The sequence below is a fragment of the Ischnura elegans genome, chromosome 7 (assembly GCF_921293095.1).
Source record: "Ischnura elegans chromosome 7, ioIscEleg1.1, whole genome shotgun sequence".
In the NCBI taxonomy this organism is placed as follows: domain Eukaryota; kingdom Metazoa; phylum Arthropoda; class Insecta; order Odonata; family Coenagrionidae; genus Ischnura; species Ischnura elegans.
This window is the reverse complement of record NC_060252.1, coordinates 56110593-56133095: the sequence shown is the minus strand read 5'-3', so window position 1 is coordinate 56133095 and position 22503 is coordinate 56110593. Positions and strand designations below refer to the sequence as shown.

Genomic DNA, 22503 nt, shown 5'->3' with positions numbered 1-22503 from the left:
GGAGGGGTGCAGAGGAGGAAGGGGAGGATCGAAACATTCTCAGTGCTTTAGACTCGGGACTCGAAAAAAGGATTTTCAATGGGAGATTCCGTGATTTGACCGAACAGTACACAACATAATATTCGCATACCAAGGGGACCGCATAGAATTCCATCCCATATAAGGCTGATTTCTGTTGCCATTAAGGTCGCATTTTCATCGATTTTCAAAAATGTCCGCGGCGCGGTGATGAGTGCAATGAGATCCACTTTTTTCCAATATTTTGCATTTTAGTTTTTGTTATCACATGGAATAGCATTGAAAAGTTATCAATTTGATATACCACATATTCATGTATATAAACTTCAGTTTATACCCCTATCTGATATCTGATTTTCCAGTGAAACTCTGATATCTTTCGGATCACACTCGTAAACATATGTGAATGCGCGATGAGTGACAGCTTTAGAGGCTGACTTGAGGATCCTTTTCTGTAATATTCTCGGTTGGGAACAACCACAGGAATACCCATGGCAATAAGCATTCTCAACAGACTTCTCATAAATTAACCGAATGAAGAAGCAAGATAATAGAGCGGCAGCAACGCAATACATTTGGTAACCAAAGAGTCTTCCACTTTTTTCCAATATTTTGCATTATTTTGTTTGTAAATGCAAAGAATAAATACCATTGAAAAGTTATGATTTTGATAGATCACATCATTATGCAAATTAACTTCGTTTTACAATCCTAATTTTACCGTACATATTTCCTCGTAAAATTCGGATCACTTTGTCATTCTGCGACACGAGTGGCGACTTTTGTAAACCGATTTAAATGGGCGGTTGGTGACAAAACATTTAGAGGACGAGTTGAGGATCCTTTTTTGTAATATTCGTGTCGCATACGTTGATATTAATCAACTAGTGAAAAATTTTAAGTCCAAGCTCGAGGCAACTAATAATACACTTCTTATAGATATCTGGAACTATGATCTGCGGTTCCTACTACAAACATACTGCCCAATCAAGTAACTCTTCTATGAGTCTATCCTATGCCTTTACTTCTCCTAGTTTTAGTGAATTTACTGTAATTGTGCTAAGTATGTTGTTTAACGTCCATGAAAAATGGAAAAAATAGAAAGTAGAAAAAATGATAATATCATCATCATTAGTCAACAATCCTAAGATTGGTTTGACGCAGCTCTCCATTTCTCTCTCCTATTCGCTAACCTTTTTATAGCGACGTATTTCTTCTCTTTTACATACTTTATAACCTGTAACCATACCTTACCCTATGTAACTCATTCGGGGCCGTCCATTGCCCTTTTTTCTCTTCCACTTTCCAATAATGTAAAATAAAAAAAGAAATTAAATCCCAATTTTTTTAAATAATAATAATGAAAATCAGGTTGAAATCCCATATTGAGACAGTAACACGCCTTTATAATGGAAAATGAGTCGTTTTCCGAAACATCGGCTTATATTTTCTTTGTCGGTGAAGCACAGGTAGGTACTTAAAAAGGGAAGATTCTAAACTAGGAAGTAAATCGGCTGGCTGAACGCGTTTGAGTGTGAACAATTGCGATTCGACGATCACGAAGTGAAGTAGTGCGCGAAAGAGTTAACAGGTCCGATAGAGGGAGCGAGCGGTCGACGGATTACTTCGGCTACGAGAATAAAAGGTTTTTTTTCCCATCCATCCGTTCTCTTCGATTCCACGATGCGAAAGGAAACGTACGCTCACAAAAGGGAACCGATAGAAACAACCGCATAGCGAAAACACACGGTAAACACAACAACGAAGACGCTCGGCGAGGAATTCGTTTTACTGTCAGTATGGTGGACGAAAAAAACTGGAAATGAATATAATAGATCTGTTCCGTTGCCCGCTTCAACAGCACCGACCAGTTTTGAGGAACGCTAGAAAGAATTTAGGATGAAACAGGGCATAATAAGTGGACTAAATATCCGGAAACCACGAATCCACTCTTCTGGCCCCACGGGTCCTCTCAACGGCTTTTAAAACTAAGTATCTGGGACTCATGCTTTATATACAGGGTGTTTCAGAAGGAATCTGCAATATTTCAGGTGGTGGTAGGTGATAAAATTCTAAGTATTTATCTTTCATAAACATGGGGTCGCAACTCCTTTGTAACTTAGCTATGGCAACGCATCCAACAAAATGGCAACATGCACTTTGAAGTTACAGTGAAAATGCTTAAGCCTGAATCACGCGATCATTTGTTTCATCCCTCTTAGTGATCACTCGAGCGATCGCTTTTCGGGACCGGGAAAAGTGATCGATAGAATGATCATTTTTCTGAATCACACGGTCCATCCCGTCGTCGCTTCTCTCATCATCTCATCATCACAGCTCTATCGCTCTATGTAGTTACCTATGTCGTTCCCACGATTGTCAAAAGTTGCGCTGCAATCGCTCCATATGGGCATGCGTTCTTATTGGCTGATATGAGGTTTCAGTGACGGTTTCAGCGACGGAAAAAGCGACCAGACGAGTAATGAAGAAAGCGATGGGAATCTTCATCATTGGAGTGATCGTGAAAAACAATTGCGCGCGACGATCATTTCCGAGTGATCACTCGAGTGATCATTGGAGTGATGACGCGAAAATGACGAAAAAAATGATCGTGTGATTCAGGCTTGAATAACGTAATGTGCAGTGATGGTCAGGATGTGAAACTTGTGGTGAATGTGCTTGAGATATGTTTCGTTCAATTTATGTCATCCTCTGAGAGAATGGTAACTTAATTTTACAATTGGCTCCGATTAATCGTAGAAATTTCAACTTCTTTAAGCGTATTTGTTACGATAGAAAGCTTTATTTTAAGAGATAACATAAAAAAAATTTCTTCTTCTTCTTCTTCCTTCCAGGATTAGGCTACTAAGCCTGTTCCGGCTCCACATCACCATCTTTTCCTTGGTCTTCCTATACTTCTCTTGCCAAATGGTTGATATTCCATTGCTTGCTTTGGAATTCTTTCATTTGGCATTCGAAGTAAATGTTCTTTCCATCTATGTTTGTATTCTTTTAATTTGTCAGTGACTGCTTGGACACCCAGTTCATCTCTTATTTGAGTGTTTCTTATTTTATCCAATATTGTGCAACCTTTAACTGATGTTAAAAATTTCATTTCAGACGATTCTATCTGCCTTAATTCCTTCTTTTTTGTTACCCAACATTCTGATCCGTAGAGTACAGTAGGGACTGCCATCACTTTGTAAAATTTTATTTGTGTTTCTTTTCTTGTTTTGTTCTTTAGAGTTCTGCTGATAGTGCCACATATTCTCTGGAAAGTGTTAACCTTATTTATAATATCTTTTTCCTCGTCATATGTTATGTCGCATCCTAAGTACTGGAAGTGCGACACTTGCTCCAGGACTTGGTCCTCAATAACAATTTTTGTTCTTATCGGGTTGCTTCCTAAAAATGCCATAGTCTTTGTTTTGTGTTTTGAAATTCTCAGGTTGTATAGCTTGCTCAACTCGTGTAGTCTGTGTACTGCCATCTGGAGTTTGTCCTCTTTATCTTGTATTATAACCTGATCGTCAGCAAACAGCATCGTATTTAAGTATTGAGATAGTCCTATTTCTATGCCTGGTGATACATTATTCTCTTTCCACATTCTTAGAACGTCATCTATGTATAGATTAAACAAGGTTGGGGATAGGCTGCAACCCTGTCTAACTCCTCGGTTAATGATAATTTCTTGGGTGATCTGTTTCCCTGTGTCAATTACAATTCTGGTGTCTCTGTATAGACTCTGGGAAGCTTTTATCAGATGTCTAGGAAACCCTCTTTTCTGCATAACTGACCATAACATTTCTCTATTTACACGATCGAATGCTTTTTCAAAATCTATGAATGCCAGATGCGTTTCCAAATTGAACTCTCTTCGTTTTTGAATTATTTGTTTTAAAGTAAAAACATCGTCGATGCAAGATCTTCCCTTCCTAAATCCAGCCTGTTCTTCTAATAAAATGGCATCAGAGATAGCTTGTAGTCTAGTATTTATTATTCTACTGTAAATTTTGTATGCAGTATTTAGTAGGCTTATACCTCTGTAATTCTCTGGATTATTTCTTTTTCCTTTTTTAAACAATGAAACAACCTTCGCCACATTCCAATCCTTTGGGATTTCAAGCTTTTTCCAACACATGTTGTAAAGATGGAGGATTCTTATTTGTAGAGATGTACCTCCATATTTTATCAGCTCTGATTCAATTCCATCTATGCCAGCAGCTTTCCTATTTTTTGTCTTATTCAGAGCACATTCTAGTTCTTTCAAATCAATAGGGTCTACTCCTATTGTTTCCTCTGGAGTGTTGATCGTATCATCTAATGTTGGATCATACCATAATCTCCTATAGTGTTCTATCCATTCTTCCTTCGGTATAACATTTAGTTGGGCAGTATCTTTCTCTGATTTGTTGAGTTGTTTCATCAGTTTATATGCTATTTCTTGCCTACCATGAATATCATCCTCTACTCCACTTATAAATCTATCCCATGATATCATATGTGCATTCCTTATTATTGCTTTCGTGCGGTTTCTGACCCTGTGATATTTTTCTTTCGTTTCCTCTGTTTTTCTCTGTAGGTATTCTCTGTATGCTTTGTTTTTATTTTCGATGGCCTGTGCTATTTCTTCGCTCCAGATTTTTAAACCTCTTTTCCGTTTCTTTTTATTTCTGGTGCCCAAAACTTCATTAGCTATTTGTAAAATGGCTTTCTTAAGATTTTCCCATTCCTTATTGGTGTCATGTTCTGGTTTTATCTGTTCGAGCAGTTGTGTAATCCTGTGTTGGTACAGTTTTCGAATACTACTCTCTTTCAAAAGGTATGTTTTGAAGATTTTCTTTACTTGACATTGTTTCTTTTCCGTATTATGCTTCTTCCACCTTGCCCATAGTTGTATTTTTGCCTTAACAAGGAAATGATCGGTGCATATATTTGCTCCTCTATATACATGTGTATCAGTTATCCTCGAGGCTAATTTTCGGTTAACAATTATGTAATCAATTAGGGATCGGTGACCCCTGGCTGACCAGGTGAATTTATTGATATCTTTTTTCTTGAAAAATGTGTTCGTTACTTTTAATTCGTTGAAAGTTATAAATTCTCTTAATTTACTTCCATTTTGGTTCAGATGGTCTTCTCCATGTACTCCAATCAATTGTGGAATTGGCTCTTTCCCAATTCTAGCGTTAAGATCACCAGCTATTATTACGTAGTCCCTGTTATTTAGCTTCCCTATTTCTTTTTGCAGTTGCTCATAGAAAATCTCCGTTTCTTCCTTTTTCCCATCTTCAGGTGCATATGTTCCAAGTATTGTTAAATAACCCCTATCAAATTTGAGTCGCACCGTTATTATTCTTTCGTTTATGAAAGTGTATTCCCTGATATTATTTTTCCATTTTTTGTCTATTAAAACACTCACTCCACAACGTGCTCTTTTATTCTGATCAACTCCACTGTATATCATTACGTAATCTTCCAAGTCTTTTGTCCCTTTGAGTTTCTTCTTTGTTTCAGTGATGACCGCCATATTCACTTTGTATTCTTTAAGGGTGTTGTTAAGTTCTAACTCGTGATTGCCTAAGCCTTGTACATTCCATGTGGCTATGTTTAATATATCCGTTATACCCGTATTCATGTCCTTACTTTTGCCTAGTCGTCGTCTGTTGAATCCTAACCTATTCCGAGGCTCTCTGTGAAGCTTATGAGTTAAAGAAGGTTTTACATGGGCAGGTTACCGGCCTGTCGCACAACCCCCAACCTGGAGGACCAGTGGGCTACACTTAGTCAGTCCCCTACCCTTCTACCTGTCTGGCTTGGGTGGCCCTACCAGGAGCATACGCTCCCGCCAGCATAGCTCTCCGGGTCATTGGGGCACTCAAACCTCTCCACCACGATAAGGTGGTAGCCCTGGGAGAGGATAAAAAAATTTGAAACTTATTATTGACAAAATTAATTTATTTATAGCTGTAAACATCATTTCTCTATCATCAATTTCACAAATAATATGGAAACTTAAGTAATGTCATGACCGTTATGCAGCATTCCTCGGATGGGGAGAGATATGAATAACGAATTACAGTTTCTCATCCCTAGCATTAAAAATATTTTGAGACATAGACACACAAGAGAGTAGTGCCAAGGTCGTTATAAATTCGGCAACAAATAGGTACTCTTCGAGGTAAGTAAATAAATTATCATCAATACATACACATAAAACGTAGGTCTCTGCGGAAATTAATTATTTAAAGATGAAAACGTAAGCAAGCATGGCCTGAAGGGCAAAAGAACCATGACAGTGGAACTAGATCCCAACATTGTTTTCATACTTTCCTGTAATCTTGGAGCATGGTAAAAAAAACAGCATTTGCGCGAATAATATGGCAATTACTGAAGGAGTATAAGTATTGCCATACAGTCTTAGTTACTCAATTGTAGGGGCGCAGCTAGGAATTAAGGCTGGGGGGGGGTTTAGGTGCAACTAATACCGGGTATATGGGTGAATGGAATACCCACCAGGATAAGCGGTAGGTGCGAGAGTAGTAAATTGCGGAATTTTAAGATTAATGATTCAAAATGGTGAATTTTACAGCTTTCTTAGGGATATTTTATTAATCCTTGCACTATTCTATTAGTAATATCTATCCAATTAAATAAAATGGATTAAACTTAAAAATTTCTCTGAGCTCTGGGGGGGGGGGGTTTATCCCCCAAACCCCCCCCCCCCTCGCTCCACCACTGCTCTATTACCTGATGCCTATGCTATATGATAGGTTGAAAAGAGGAAATTATATCGTGCTCTTTGCGAGAAACACTTATCCGTAGGGAATCTAATAAAGCCTCGAAGAACTAACCTATATTTTTGGCACATTTTCTTAATTTCTATAGAAAAAATTATTGGCGATACCCATGGTGTGTTTCCGGTAAGCCCATACAAATGAACACAATAGTTAACAGTGAAACAGGTTACTTAGAGGAAAACGGAACATTACGAGAGGCATTTATCTTTTTCCCTCAATCGATGCCTATCAAATGTGTCTTGGGTGTACCGATAGCTCTTGCTGCTTTGGTCACTCAGCCGTGGACCTCATTATCCCCAAAGGCTTGAAAAGCTTACTCTTTCACAGAAATAAAAATTCAATTTAGCTTAAAAAATATAAACACTTTCTCTGCAGTACATCACGGAGAAAGTGGGACTACACCACACGCGAATGTCTAAAATCTTCGAAATACATTAATCTTCAATAAAGCATGAGAATTCTGCTCGCAATACGTTCCGCTATAGTGACCCTCAATCAAGAGAGAAAACGACATCAGTGGCCCCACTTTCGGAATAAAACTTAAATTTATAGCTGCGCCTACATAGGAATCCACAGTTTTTCTAAATATGTAAAACAATCGGGGGCGTATCCATTTATTTCACTAAATATTATATTATAACTCAAAAGTCAAGCCAAAGTTTGCAATCTAAGCAGTTATTGAGGATCAAATTGATCCACTGAGTAAGCAATGAGGAACTCCTAAGGCTATACACGGTGAATGATCATGCGAATTATCATGCTGAATGATCTCGTGATCATTCATGCGAGCAAAATAGAAGATGTTCTAATTTTCACTAAATGATCATGCGCATGAAGGTTCATTCGCGAATTGTTCCGCTATACATGGTGAATGATCATGCGCATTATCATGCTGAATAATCATGCGAATGAAAGCAGTCGCCATTTATAGCGGCCTTAAGAAAAGCAGGAGACAAGCCTCATGAAAACCTTGGCAAGAAGACGGAACAACCTTATAGATCATATCATGAGACATGATGGTCTGATGAAGACAATTATCTGGGACAAAAGATGGCAAGAACGAAATGTATAGGTGTGTCGGTGGAAAACGAAAACCTCGAATGAAATATATGGAACAGGTAATGAAGGATGCGAAAGAGAAGAAATATGTGTGTGTAAAAGAATAGCTGATAGGAGAAATGAGTGACGAGCTGCGTCAAACCAATCTATAGGTGCGTTTACACTGTGTAACACGTTATATAAACATGTTATATGCAACGAGTTTCTTGAAGCATTTGTTTTATATAACATTTGTTTAATAACAGGAGTCCAGCGGAGCCAAAAATGCACAAATAAAATGTTACAGATTCACCCGTCTACTGGCTATCCCCACCATGCGTCTCACCGCTTTTCTGTAACATGCTACACATTTTCCCACTTCGTGCGGGAAACCAAAAACTTGCAATATATATAACACGAATTTTCTTTTTGTTACACAATGTTACACGTAACTAGTTACACGTATTAGTAACTTTTTCGTAAAACATGTCACATGTAACTTGTTTACATAACCTGTTTCACAGTGTAAACGCACCTAAAGGATTGTGAAATATGATTTGATTTTTTTAATTCTAAAACAACATTCAGCAACCCTGAGGATGAGCCCCGAGTTGGAGCTTGTAATTTTGGCCATTATGGCAAAATTAACTCGGTGGGAATCACGAGAAGAGCTTACCCACAATATTAGGATTGTTGATCAGCGATGAAGATGATGAATTTTTTCCGACACCAGACGAGCCATAGGGACTGAAAATGAATGTTGATTGCTTATACCTCCCTCCTTCCATGGATAAATTGATTGCGAAAATGTTTGGGGGCCTTCGAAGGGAGCCCTCGCCCTTCGACCATTCTTGGTCCACTGTGCGAAGCCCTTGTTAAACCAGCGTGCCGCTTGCAAATAAGAGGAAAGAACACAATTAAGGAATACACGGACACCCACCGCACCCTAGTCCAGACTTACAAGGCTTAACTTCGGTTATCTTAAGATAAGCAATGGTTCAATGAGACCAGGCTGTAGCCCTTCCTAGAGCATATAAGGTCAACAAATACCTGATTTATTATTTACAAGCAAAAAACGACATTCAATGAAATACTATACATGAACAGCAATCACCGTGCGGTTTCATCCAATTCTTTTCATTTGGAACGTTTCAAAAAAGCCACAATATCAATTAATTTTTAGCATGTGTGTAACCAATATTAATGTGCAAAAATGTGATGGGGAGATGCAAGAATTCTTTGTCACTCATAAAGCTACTGACTGCATATTTAAGGACGCCATTAATATCCGCCTCAAACGAAAAAATTTCAATGGTGACACTGGCTTTCATCTGAGCAATACTTGGACAACTAAAATCAATTGCATAAAAAACATAAGGATTGGTACTACATAAAGACTTCAGAAATCCATCAGCCAATCGGACGGCACTTGAGCCTTCTTGTTGTAAAATTCCATAACTCTTGGTTTACCTTGTGGTATTCCATTATAAGTTTTCCTGGATATACACAATTACTTATACCACTTATTTATATTACTTCATTCATTCACACGACGCCTTAAGCGCAAACATACACATAAATTCACAGGTAAGGAAAGAAAGGGATCGGAACATGTAATAGAAAAACTTATTTATATTATATACACTTATTTTTATTTAAGATAAACAAATCATAATTAGCGCCTGCTGATGATGATTATTCATTGAAACCCGGGTCGCGCTCTTATATAAAAAATGAGACAGTATGTGTACAATGAGACATTGGTATAAGTAATTGTGTATATCCAGGGAAAAGAGCTTTTTGTACTCGCCAAACGTTTCGGTATGGAATTGAACATTCAGGCACGCCTAGAGGATGGAAGACAAGTTGTTTTCCGGACCGTTGGTCAATATGATTGAATTAACCTGGTGTAGAGCCCGAGAAGAATTCCTGAATATTAATGTGCTTTGTATACCGAAAGCGAATGAATGGGTAGTTTCCTGAGGTAATACAGTACAGCCAACGCCAAAAAAATTCAAGATTATTTCAAATCAATGCTAATGGCACCATGAGTAATTTAAAGAAAAAACGTAAATAATGGAGAATTGAAGCAAACAGAATTTATGATAAGATAACTTCCTTCCAAAAGCATTGATGATATCGAATTATACAGTTTTCGAGGAAAAAATGAAATAATGACAATCTAACTCAGAGTAGGTTATATTTATTACGATCATTTTTTTCTGAATCATAATAACGTCCCAACTATAGAACGGGAATCCAGCTATTCTCCCGAAACTTGAAGAATGAGACCGATATAAATGAGTTTCTTGAGGAGAAGATCAGGTGAGTCATCTTTCTTGCCTGAGGTACGGGAATCTCAAAAATGAGCCCAATTTCCACATGCCTATGCCAAAAAAACATGGTTTCCAGTCAATTTTTTCCACCATCTCGGATATCAAAGGGTAAGCTGGAATTTTGCAAAGATACTTAGCAACACGACCATAAATTTTCCTTACGCACAATTTCAACGATAAATCTTTGGGAAAGAAATCACTATCTATGCTTCTTAACGCGTGAATGTTGTATCATGCAAATGTCTATTTGAACGCGAACAGTCAGGAGGAGATTTTATTGATAATGTGGATAATAAATTCAAATTTCGCACACCAGCTAATTTAGTGATACACCACTATAAAAGCGAGAAAATGCACCAATATTTTATACGGATTCAATGCATTTTTAACGTGTGGTCTTATAGATCATAATATAAATTGCACTATGAATCACGTATACCTACTTTCTCAAATGGATATATAATACTTAAAAAAGTGCCTTCTTGAGTAATTGGCAAGTTTTACCAATGCACGAATGTGGAAATATAATTTTTTAGTGAGCGTAACATTTTTATGACCGTGTGGTGTGCATGTCGGAATCCTCTTGCATGCTGTATGCTGGTGATTGATCACCCCCTGCCAAACACCATAGAAGTGGCTCGTAAGGTGTTATGTAGATTTGCATCCAAGTTCTTCCTTAAATATGCCTAGTGCTAAAGGAGATGAATTAAGAGGAATCATGTGCTTTGGGTATCCTTGGAAGACAATCAGCCTATGAAGCTAGAACATGTAGTTCAAAATACTAGAGAAATTCAGAAACATGCATTAAAGGAATAAATAAGTTAGTAGGCCACACTACAAGTCAACTAACTCATTATTAAGTTCTAAAGCTGCCGTTATAGTCTCTTATCGATCGTGAAAAAAATCGACATTCTGAATCTATCTGTTCCACAGTCTATCTCTCTTATTTTATTTTCCTGATCTGATCTACCGTAGTATGTTGGCGTTCGTTAGATATGATTACAGACATGATGCACTTGATAATGTTGTTGTGAAAACGAAACGCATTGCGTTCGAAAAACTCCTGCGGAAACATTACAATGTTTCATTTCACTAATACATGCATAACGTCTCCAATAAGATTCCCGTCTTGACGCTCCGGAATTTGTATCACATTAAAACCGACATTTAAGCTCAGAATCTTTCACTCTCCCAACACCTTCAATTCGTATACCGTCAGAGTTCAAGGTCCCGCTCGGAAATCCCCGGGCTTCTTGGACGTTTTCCCCTTCACTTCCGAAAAGCCTTCGAAAACAGCTCTATTTGAAGTTCGACCTCGAGAGGAAATTGGTTTACAGCTACACGGTGGCAAAACTCCACACATTCCTAATTATCTCTTCCTCTTCAGGTCGTCCGCGTGACTGGAATGCTCAGCGGAGTTGAGGAATCTAATCACGGTCGCTGGAGGCATGACTGAAATTCTTGGCGAGTTAGAGAGCACGGCTGACTAAAATTAATGCCGACAACAACAGGGAAACCCCCAATTTTGGTTGGTCATTCGCTGGAAAACGAGCAATAAATTATAAGATTCAACGAAAGGCAAATCCCATGATCCAATTCCACGTTAGAGTAAAATGCTTCCACCAACAAAAGATGCATCGGTCAAACAAGCAGATGAATAGAAGACTTTCATGGTTTTCACAATTTATCCTTGAGAAGTAAACATCAAAATAAATAAGGAAACATAATCACAGATGCACTAATATTGAATGTGCCTTATTTTTTTAATTATTGCACCCAGGTTTCGACATTATGCACTATGCCCTTGAGAATGGCAATTAAGTACTATGAGTACTTGAGTAGTATTAAAGCATTTGTGGAAAATACAATATTAGTGTACCTGCGATTATGTATCGTATTACACAGTTCCACCAAATATCGCCATCCACACTTAAGTTGGCGAAAATGAATAAATTCCGAAAATCTTCGCCACACCTTCTTCTTTTCTTAAAAAATAGACAGTCTTCTTTATTGTTGCAGAGAAGAAAAAGCTGCCACATAACAGCTAAGTGCGAGCAAAATGTCTTCAAGTGTTTAACTTGTGAAGTTCTCATCGCCACACAACGTTAGAGCTAACAAAATCCACCAAACAACGATTTGGTCTAACGATAGTTGACCGAACTAGCCGTGTGAATGCAATTTCTGACTATAGTTGACGTAGTTCCGAACGTTGCCACTTTACTATGGTTAGGCGCTGGGAGACCGGAAACGGAAGCGACAAGAGAAGGACGAAAAGCTCGTTAAGCTCTATTATTTTCATGGATTTGTCCTAGGAAGGAAGAATGTGAGCGGAAGAAAAATTATTCGGTAAATACACGTTGAAAACAGTAACATCTTGTCAATGCAGACCTCAACAGCTTTGCTAATCATCAATTTCCCGTTCACTTTAGATGTCAGCACTAGAGAGCAGCACAGGTTTCAACCATCGTAATGTGAATGCACGATAGTTCCGACGACGGCTCGGACGATCGTAATGTGAACGAGGCATAAACGTTGCCATGCGTACAGCTGATGTTTATTTATTTTTCTTCGCTTCAAACATATTTCTCCAACGCGAGATATACCGCATGCTATTAAATGGTTACTGATTAAACAACACAAATTCTGACGAAAATTTCAAAATGGAACTAAATTCAGGCGAACGTTACAACACATTTAACATCAATCAAAGAGAATTTATAAGAAGTACACAGGTATGACTTTTTAATATCTCTTTTCTTAATATTAAATATGTTATTTAATACTTCGGTGTAAGGAAAATATCACTAACCTCACATTCGCCTCCTTTGATCGTCCCCAATTATCGTTACGACAGCAGTAATACAAACTCTCAAACAGAAATCGAATTACAACAGTCAGTTTTCCAAAAGCGCAGTAGAGTATAATCACAAAAAGTAGCTCTATCGAAGTAATTACCGGAATGTCAATACTTGTGTCAGAAAAATTATCATGCTTATCCCAGTTTTGGTGTCTTAAAAATTCCTCATCTACCATTTCATTTTTAAACAATATCTTCAAACTTTAGTTGACTCCTCACGGTTAGCTTTAAATATCATTACCAACAATAATAAGACTAAAAAAGAAGGTAGGTACATTTATATTTAACGTCAGCATTGGAAAACTGAGTGAAGGTATGCCCATTATATGAAATTTTCCAGGGTTAAACAAATGTTTTCTATACGAAAATTATTTCGTAGAGGTTCGTGATCTATTGTTCTTAAGAATGATATCGATACGAAATTCTAATTTTGGCAAGATAGAAGGTGTTACTAATAATCATAGTTCGTATTCCTTTCACTTTCCATAGCAAACTTCCCAGACCATTAATCACCAGTAATTTTTAACATGATTTTTTTTCGGGATTGCCACTTTTTTCACCATCCTTTCATTCCATGATTATATGTTGACCAATACTATTACCGATACACGTTGATACACAACTATTCTCTTGGAGGGGAACCATTTACTAGGTCCTCTTTGATTAAATACCGTGGCGTGATCATGACATTATCGTTAAGGTCCGATACGCACTTAGGTGTTATTAATCGAAGAGCGAATTCGGTTCTTGGCTTTGTTATGCAAGTCTGAGGATGGGTTTTCCCCTGGAGAGTGAGATCACTTTCTGTTAAATTAATCCCCATCTTTGGGAACTGTTATCTAGTATGACCACCATATCAGCGCGCCGTATTGATTTTCTTGACGGAATGCAACGAAGGTTTCTTTGATAAATTGGCATGCAACTTGGTTTTCGTTATCAAGATATGCCTTTGGAGACACCCTGGTCTTCAACCCTTGAAAGCCAGGCATAAAGTCGTTGACTAAATGCTCCTAAAAAAATACCATTTCGACAAAAAAGGACTCACCTGATTTGCCGGGAAGAACAGACTTTCGTTTCCTAAGATCAACCTGAAACCAAAAAACTGTTCGAGAGGACAATTTGCTCTACCCAATATTCTTACCACAGCATCATACCACGTCTTCATCGCCGATAAAAAGTCTTTCTGACAACTTTGATTTTTTTCGCTACGTCGAATGAGGTTTTTAAAAGGGTGCTTAAGAAATTCTTTGCTTTGGGAGCTACGATTGTACAGTCGATTACTTTGTATAAATATAGCCACTTATTAATGTGCCATGATTTACTTATGTATACTACACGGATTGTTTGAGCAGTAATATTTTTAGAAAACAGCCTTCTTGACAACTTTGATTTTTTTCTCTTCGTCGAACAAGGTTTTAAAAGAGAGATTAAGAAATTCTTTGCTTAGAGAGCTATAGTAGATTATTTAGTATAAATGTAGCCACTTATGGATTTTTAATATGCTTCTTTACACTATATCTACCGGTTTTTCGAAAAGTAATTGATTGTAAAATGGTGTAAACCTTAAATAATAATGAATTACCTTTCCAGTAATTCCTGTTATAAAGCTCATTCTCTCAGTGGTCAATCAAGTTAACTTGATGCTCAGTGTTTTCGGAAACGGTCCGAGAATGCATGAGTCGCGACATACGTAACGGAGTGCTTTCAATCGAAGATGCGCTTCCAGAATGCCCTCACTAATCTAAATCTCTCTCTGATTATCTCTGGCTGCAACAGGGATACCGGGACAAGGAGCGTGGGAAGGTTGTGCTCTACACGACGTCGATGGGCGTGGTCCGGCGCACCTTCCACAAGTGCCTCCGGGTGAAGCAGATCCTCCGCACCCTGCTGGTGCCGTTCGAGGAGCGGGACGCTTCCACGAGCGTCGGGGTGCGGGAGGAGATCCAGAGGCGCCTGGGTTCGTCGCCCGGCGGAGACGGAGCATCGCAACAGATCTCACCGTCGCTCCCGCAGCTGTTCGTCGAGGGACAGCACGTTGGGGTGAGTACGCAATCCCTCATTCTATACAAACCAGCGAACCAAATACAGCGGTGATACCCTTACGCGCAATCTTCCCAAAGGACAGGCACTAAAAGCGAATGAATGAATGGTTTTATTTATGCTCTGGGAAACCCATAAGAGAAAAAAATAAGTAATACAGATAACATTCTGCACAAAATAAAATAATTATTAAATAAGCATAAAATAAACGCAAGATTAATTTAAAACTAAGGGTTTGAAAAATCAAATTAATCACCACAAAGATTCTTAAATTTCAAAACAAGAGTGCTACTGCTTTAAATATTTGCACAATTTCCTCATGAAAGATTCCGGCGTAGAGAAGCATTTTGTTGAGATGGGTAATGAATTCCAAAACTTGGATGCTATAATGGGAAAGGAATTTAGATACTGGTTGGTTCTGCCATGGATTATGCGGAGAAGGTTAAGGTCTGCCCGGGCTCTTCTGACGGAAACCGTAGTTCGAAAGTGAGCAAAGAAAGACTTGAGAAAACAATAATATTAGCATATTTCAAAAGGGCTAATAGTTTGTCACATGCTATAGACACATTACTTTATTTCTTGTTTGCAAATAGCAAACTGGCCGAACACAATAATATCAAGTGCTAATTTTTCACTGGATCACTAGATGTACTCAACCGTGGTAAAGGCTTTACAAAAACCAAATTCTTAAATCATAGGCTTTTAAGTACATAAATTATACAGCTAGGAAGATATTTTTACTGGGTTAGCAAACATTATTATTCGTATATAGAAATAAAAATTACTGAGGACAGAAATTCAACTTGGCTAGATCCAGGAAAATCAACCATATTCATGTACTGAGTGTGCTATAATTTCCTCTGGCGATTCTTTCGAGTAACAGTCGCCAGGTTTCTATTACATGACGGCGTGAATAACGTATTTCGCTCTTGTCAAATTACCATCATTGACTTAGTTAACTCTTGTCTCCACAATTTAGCCCATGACTAAGAAACTAGATACGTTCATTTAAAAAAACTGTATAAATCGACCCTTGATACTACCGAGCGCAATAAAATAACCTAGGAAATGCCTCTTTTGCGTGACGTAATTACCGCACTTACAACTAACATAGAGATTAAGAAATGATAAGTGATTGTTAGAGAAACCTTATCGAGTCTTCTAAGTTATACAATAGAGAGTATGATATTTTAAATGAGAGACAAGCAGTCCCAACCTGCTGGTTCCATAGCCAGGTTGACTCTGCTGCACTACCTGTCTTTGCCTTGTCGCCTATATTTCTGTGACATATCGACTGATCGACCGTCATAGCGTTGCACATGTTGCTGGTTGCACAAGTTTTGCAAAAGAGAAACACTACAGTGGGGATTTGTTTGTCTCTTGACACCTTTTTCTACCGTTTTATGGGCAGGTTTTTTTGGTCCGTTTTTGCACATTTATTGCAATGTCAAGCTACAGCTCTGAGACTGAGTTTAAAATTTGCATGCAGATATTCTGCATTGAAGGCATAAACCCCATTCCTGTTTTACTTGCTACGACTGAGATAGACCCTAAAGTGTGAGTGCGCCAGACAGATTAGCACGCTACAAACATAATAGAATTGAATAGATATTTATTATGCTCTGGGAAAAAACACAATTTACAATAAAATGGCTCATCAAAGCAAAAAGTTCATGAAAAATGTCAAGTAAAGTTGTTTGATAAACACATATAAAAAAGAAATAACCCGTAACAAGCATTGAAATTTGACATCATAGACAGACAGAATATTGGGCAATAGTACATAATACATAATGATAATACATAATAGGCTGTATTTTTCGTGAGAGTTTTATTTTAGCTCTCCACTGAGTAAATCCATGTATAATTTAATTTTAAAAGCATGGATGGAGCCCTTCTGTCCAAGATCCTCAGGGAGAGAATTCCAAAATTTTACAAGATTTCCTTACAGTTACAATAATACAGTAGAACCTGGATAATTATGAATTTTATTGTTTTGGACCTATTTATTAAGGACTTCTTAAATTCAAATTTTTGGATAGTTCGAAGTTTTTAGCTGGTCCCTTGATGTTCGACTAATCCAAGTTCCACTGTAAATATATAATATTACGGCATGGCTAGGAATTACCGAAAAATGGGTATAAAAAACCTACGGGACCAGACTGCTTTGAGCGATTTATTGCGAATGCCGACGTAAGCAACAGCGACTGAGTAGCACAGCAAAAAACAAAATTGTACTTAAGCCAGGGAATTTATGCTAGATAAAAAAGCACTAAGCTTCAAGAAGGAGGTCTTACGAGGGGAAAATCCTGAGCGCATTTATTTTCCACTATATGCCAGTAAACGCTGGGAAAAAAAAGTCGCCCCCTTGATTTTCAGGCCACTGATGTCAGAGCGTTGACTTCCATGCATTTATTAAGGAGGTAAAAACCGAGGAACGTGAATGGGAAGCTTAACAAACCAGGCTGCTAGGACGAAATTCTTTCCAGAATTCAATTTATAGGCTTTCATGGAATTAATCTCGCTGAGCAAGCTTAATCGAATGCATTTTTTTTATATGATTCGATATTTCATGTTGCTAGCACACTTTTACTTTCGAAGGACGTCATAATTCGCATTCCTAATTTTTTTGTGGCAAGGAGTAATTTGACATAAACGCTAGCGCTAAGACAGGTCTCCATAGCAGCATCTATATGCGGGAAAATATGTTATAGATCTTTATATATGTCCATTGAAATCTTAGGGTGTGAATAATATACTAGTCAGCATCACGAAATTAGCAAAAGCGCTGTTATTATTATTCACTTTCCACAGACACAGCATGAATTGCAATGTTATATTGTAAATTTTAGCGCGTTTGAAAAAATTTAAATATCTAATTAAAATCGTATGCCTTCATTTCGAATAGCTTATCACTCTGTGTGATGCCCGTTAACATATAGGACTAAAATACAATAATACGCGAGTTTGCAACATTAAGTATTCTAATACACTGGACACCAAGTGACTGTAAGCTGATGCTAATTTCATTTGAGAGTTCCTAAACTCTGACAAAAGAATAATATTTTTTATTTCCATGCCATGAAGTTGGTGGTGTCTGGCGATACTTTGTGGTATTTGCTGAACATTTTGATGAATAAAATTAAAATTTATTTTTCCACAGAATTTTTTTAAAACACAACCATGATTTCGACAGTAAACGTCATCTTCTGGTACAAGATACCAGATCAAATATCAGGTATCAAAAGATAACGTTTACCGCCCAAGCCATGGAATTTTTTAAAATAAAAATTCAGTGGAAAAATAACGCTTAATTTTATTCATCCAAAATTTTCATGTAATGACAAATAATTTGCTACATCCACGAGACAAAATCCCAAAAAAGATGCAAATTCATGCCGAAGTTTGTTCTATTCGGTCAACCGCAACCGTCAGGCGAATCTATATCATGAGACATTGGTGTCATTGTTCGTCTTAACGATCATGGCTCTGAGAAAAACTTATAGAATTCAGAGGAATGAGAATTAAATAATTGGCGAAGACTAATTTTATTGTCGAGCTTTTTTTAATCTAGAAATATAATCCTGCAATTTCTGTGTGAATAGACGTGAGAGTATTTGCATATCTAGTACAAAGATCCATGAAAACACCATGATAAAAAACACAAATGGTAATTTCCACACAAAGTAGTACAAAGTGCATAGTAAAAAGTTTATTTTGTATTGAGAAAGATAAACCACATCCTAACGCTTGAAGCTCGAAATTATGCACAAGAATACGTCCAATCACGAAGTCATATGGGTAACTTTAAATTGGGACATCATAAATTAAAATCTGTATATTTTTTGGGGTTTTTATATAGCCTCCATTCACATAAGTATGAAGGATAAAACACGACGGAAATTTAGGCAACTAAATTCTAACTCTATGACAAGACGAGACACATAATTCTCCATGAAAACTAATTTATTATCCGCCGGACTAAATTATTAGGACGTTTTGGGAGATGGCATAAAGAGATTAGCATCAAGTGACAAGAATGGAATATTCATTCCGCGGACGGTATAAAAATGACGACGTTAAACGTCACAACGACGGTAAAAATTCACAACTCACTCAAACATTATTGGAGAAAGTTGGCATATTTTTTTCAAGAGTAATCAAACGCCTTCCAAATAGTAAGCGTGGGTGTCCAGCGTTTGTCATTGAGAAGAGAAATCTCACGTTGGAACCTCATTTCTCTTTGGTATTCGACGTGAATTATCTTTCTCCCAAAAATAACCGGCTCTCTCCTTATCTGAAGGACCTCAGCTCCTCAGAACATCAGCCGCAGATAGCTTCTCAGTGAAAAAATAACTACTGCGGCCATTATTCAAACCTCAAATGGCTAAAACAATCAAATGCCTCCTAGAAAATCTAAGCCATTGACTCTCTCCAAAATCCAAAGGAAAAGAAATCACAACCGGGAAAATTACCGAGGCGCTGCGACGTGGGTGTGTATAGATGAAATTTTGAATGCATACTTTAACTGTCCTGAGGTTATGCCTCTCAATAACAAAAATAATGTAGATCCTCTGAGCAACATAAAGAGAACTATCAACAATTTGAAACAATACCAGAGTGAAAAATTAAATATAAATTAATACATATTGAAATAAAAGGTAGATGTTTTTTTCCGCAATAATTACCCTTGTTATGAAAAAATGCAATTACATTTCCTTTCAATAAGTCAAAATTCCATTCCATTCCAGTGCACTATAGCACGCCTGCATCGGTTGAACTTGCATGTTAAATTTTCTCAATTGAAGTTCAAATTGCTAAAAACAAAGTATTTTGGAAATCATATCATAAATTCATCTGAATACATTTTTTTCTCTAAGTTAACAATAGATTCACTACACTAAAATACTATTATTATATATACAAGCACAACTACTACAAGCAATTACTACAATATGCAAAATAATTTAAACATTTTTATGTACTATTAACACGATCACATCCAACTAATAATAACACATTAATTAATCCAATTAATAATAAAATACTGTTAATGACATAACTAATGATAATGCAATATTGTCTTGACTGCTAAACTTCCATTAAGGTGAACGCACCTTCCGTTAATTCCCCTGCCAATGACCCCTTACCGTTTTCTTCCGATTACCTCTTCTTAACGCCCCACTGCAGCCCTTACACCATTAAGCTCAGTTCACAACCGAGCACCGACTTAAATTCCGGTAATGGAATGGACATTTGTCTAAAGATTATATGATTAGATCTTAATGGCAACGGAAAGTCATTTGGGCTTAGGACACCGTTAATCGATTCAGAGATATGAAACGATGGTTCTCCTTCCGGTGTAATGTTCCAAGGATTAGCCTGCTTCCTCGAACGTATCTCACGACGGCAGCTACTGGTTGGAGAACAACGGTTACGGGAGGTAAACGCCGAAAAAGAAAGTAAATCCGTTGGAGAGAAGGGTGGACTAAAAAGACTATCCAGGAGATTCCAACTGCTGTCAGCCTCATCGAGCAGTAGTTCACAAGTAATTCGTTCGAATAATACGAGCAATCATACGAGATTGATTCAAAAATAAAATTTTGTTATGCTCCACAATAAATTAATTGTATTTATTTAGCTCAATTACCCCCGAAAATAGCACAAAATGGTCTTCAAATGGTCTTCATACATACAGTCTTCTCGGGGTACAGTCGAAACATGCGGAGGGTACTTTAATAAAATGTAGCAACTAGGAAAAATAGATATTATATAGTTAATTTTTTAGATATCTTTAAGAGGTTTTTTTTTATTTAATGAGATTAAATTGGCCAATAATCACAATATTTTTATACGCTTACTGATATATAAGTTTTTTTATTTGAATGTCCTCAAATTTAACGGAAATAACGTAAAAGCCGATATATCGGCGCACCGCTCTATAAGGGTTAAACAGTCAACAATAGACGATCACACACACCCTTGTCCTAGAAGGGGTAACCATTCAAGGCGGGACTCGAACCCGCGACCATCGGTATGGTAGGCGAGGACTTATCCCCGCCGCCACCAAGGCCGATAGACAGACAAACTCTATCGGTTTCTTCTCTTTCAGGTAATTATAAAGATGTTGGTCAAGAATTTTTTTGCCACTCATTAATGACCTGAAGAGGTCGAAACCGGTAGATTATTTTTAATAAATACTTAGCGGAATAAAAAATGTTTATTTTTGAATCAATCATTCTCCAAGTGAGCTCGCAAACTATTGATTTCAAGTACCTACATACAAACTCATATAACTGACAGACAGAGTGAAATTAAGTGAATTTTCATAGTCTCTGGGAAAATAGGAATAAATGTTTTAGAAGAGATGCAATTGAGTATATCATAAATTGAGAAAACATTGAATTAAAATAAAACCTGGACTAGAATAAATTTATTTACAGAAACTTCTAGGACTTTGAGATTCCTCCATTGTAAATCTAAAACATAAATCCATTTTTAAAAGGTCCAGGACATTCATAAAACTGTGGTGAGAATTGGCAGGTGTCGGTAACCAGGAAATGAAAAAAATTGACGTAAAGTACTTCTCACATGCTTAACGGCTTATATTTATATCTTATATATTTGATCGCTTTTTATCAAGAAAACGCCAAGGATTCCCAAACAATATTACGGAAGATTTCGCATCCGTCATTGAATTCGTACGCATGCACATAAATTAACTGCAGTAAGTTTAATATATTTCAGAGAAAGTTTTCTTTAAGATCCAACTATGGTATTTCAAGAATTTCAAAGCCGCGAAGGTGGAGACAATGACTTTATTTCATTCTGTCACTACTAAGATCAAAGGTGTGACTCGAGAGACACTGACAATGACTTATTTCCAGCCACAGCCAAGGGAGTCACAGATTATCCTGCTAAGCAATTAAATCTCAGGAAGCATTTTTTTAATGCGAAATCGGCAAAGCAATCACATTGAGAATGAAAGCTAACACTGGAGTAAAATTGCTGCCAATAGGTTTACCAGCCTGTAATCTAGCACTGTTTCCACAAAGGATAAAACAACAGCGTGTAACTTTTTCATGGAACTATTTTTCTGTCCTACGGAAAAGAGCAATTACTAGAGCATTATCAAAATACGGAGCCCGTTGCCACTTTCAAATAAGATTAGCATATATTAAGTCACTGAAAATGTAGTCAATCAGTTTTTATTGGCCCAACAACCATTTTACATACATTTAATACTTACCCGATACGAAAAAAACTTAACCTAAAAATCTCAATCCATTTTAGCACTTAATAATTTGCGATATAGGGTCAGGTTATTCCTCTTTATTCGTATGCAAATTGATTTCAGAGTTGGATTAATCGTATTCAAGTTTACAATTATATTCCGCTCTTATTTATTCTAACA

The 22503-nt window shown here is 37.2% G+C and overlaps 1 protein-coding gene across 1 annotated transcript in view; it reads left to right on the top strand.

Moving 5' to 3' along the window:
• Nucleotides 1-22503, top strand: part of LOC124162266 — a 116781-nt gene that overhangs the window by 50394 nt on the left and 43884 nt on the right. The window contains exon 2 of the mRNA XM_046538738.1: nt 14826-15089. Within this exon, the coding sequence (XP_046394694.1) occupies nt 14826-15089 (264 nt within the window). The remainder of the gene's footprint in view (nt 1-14825; nt 15090-22503) is intronic.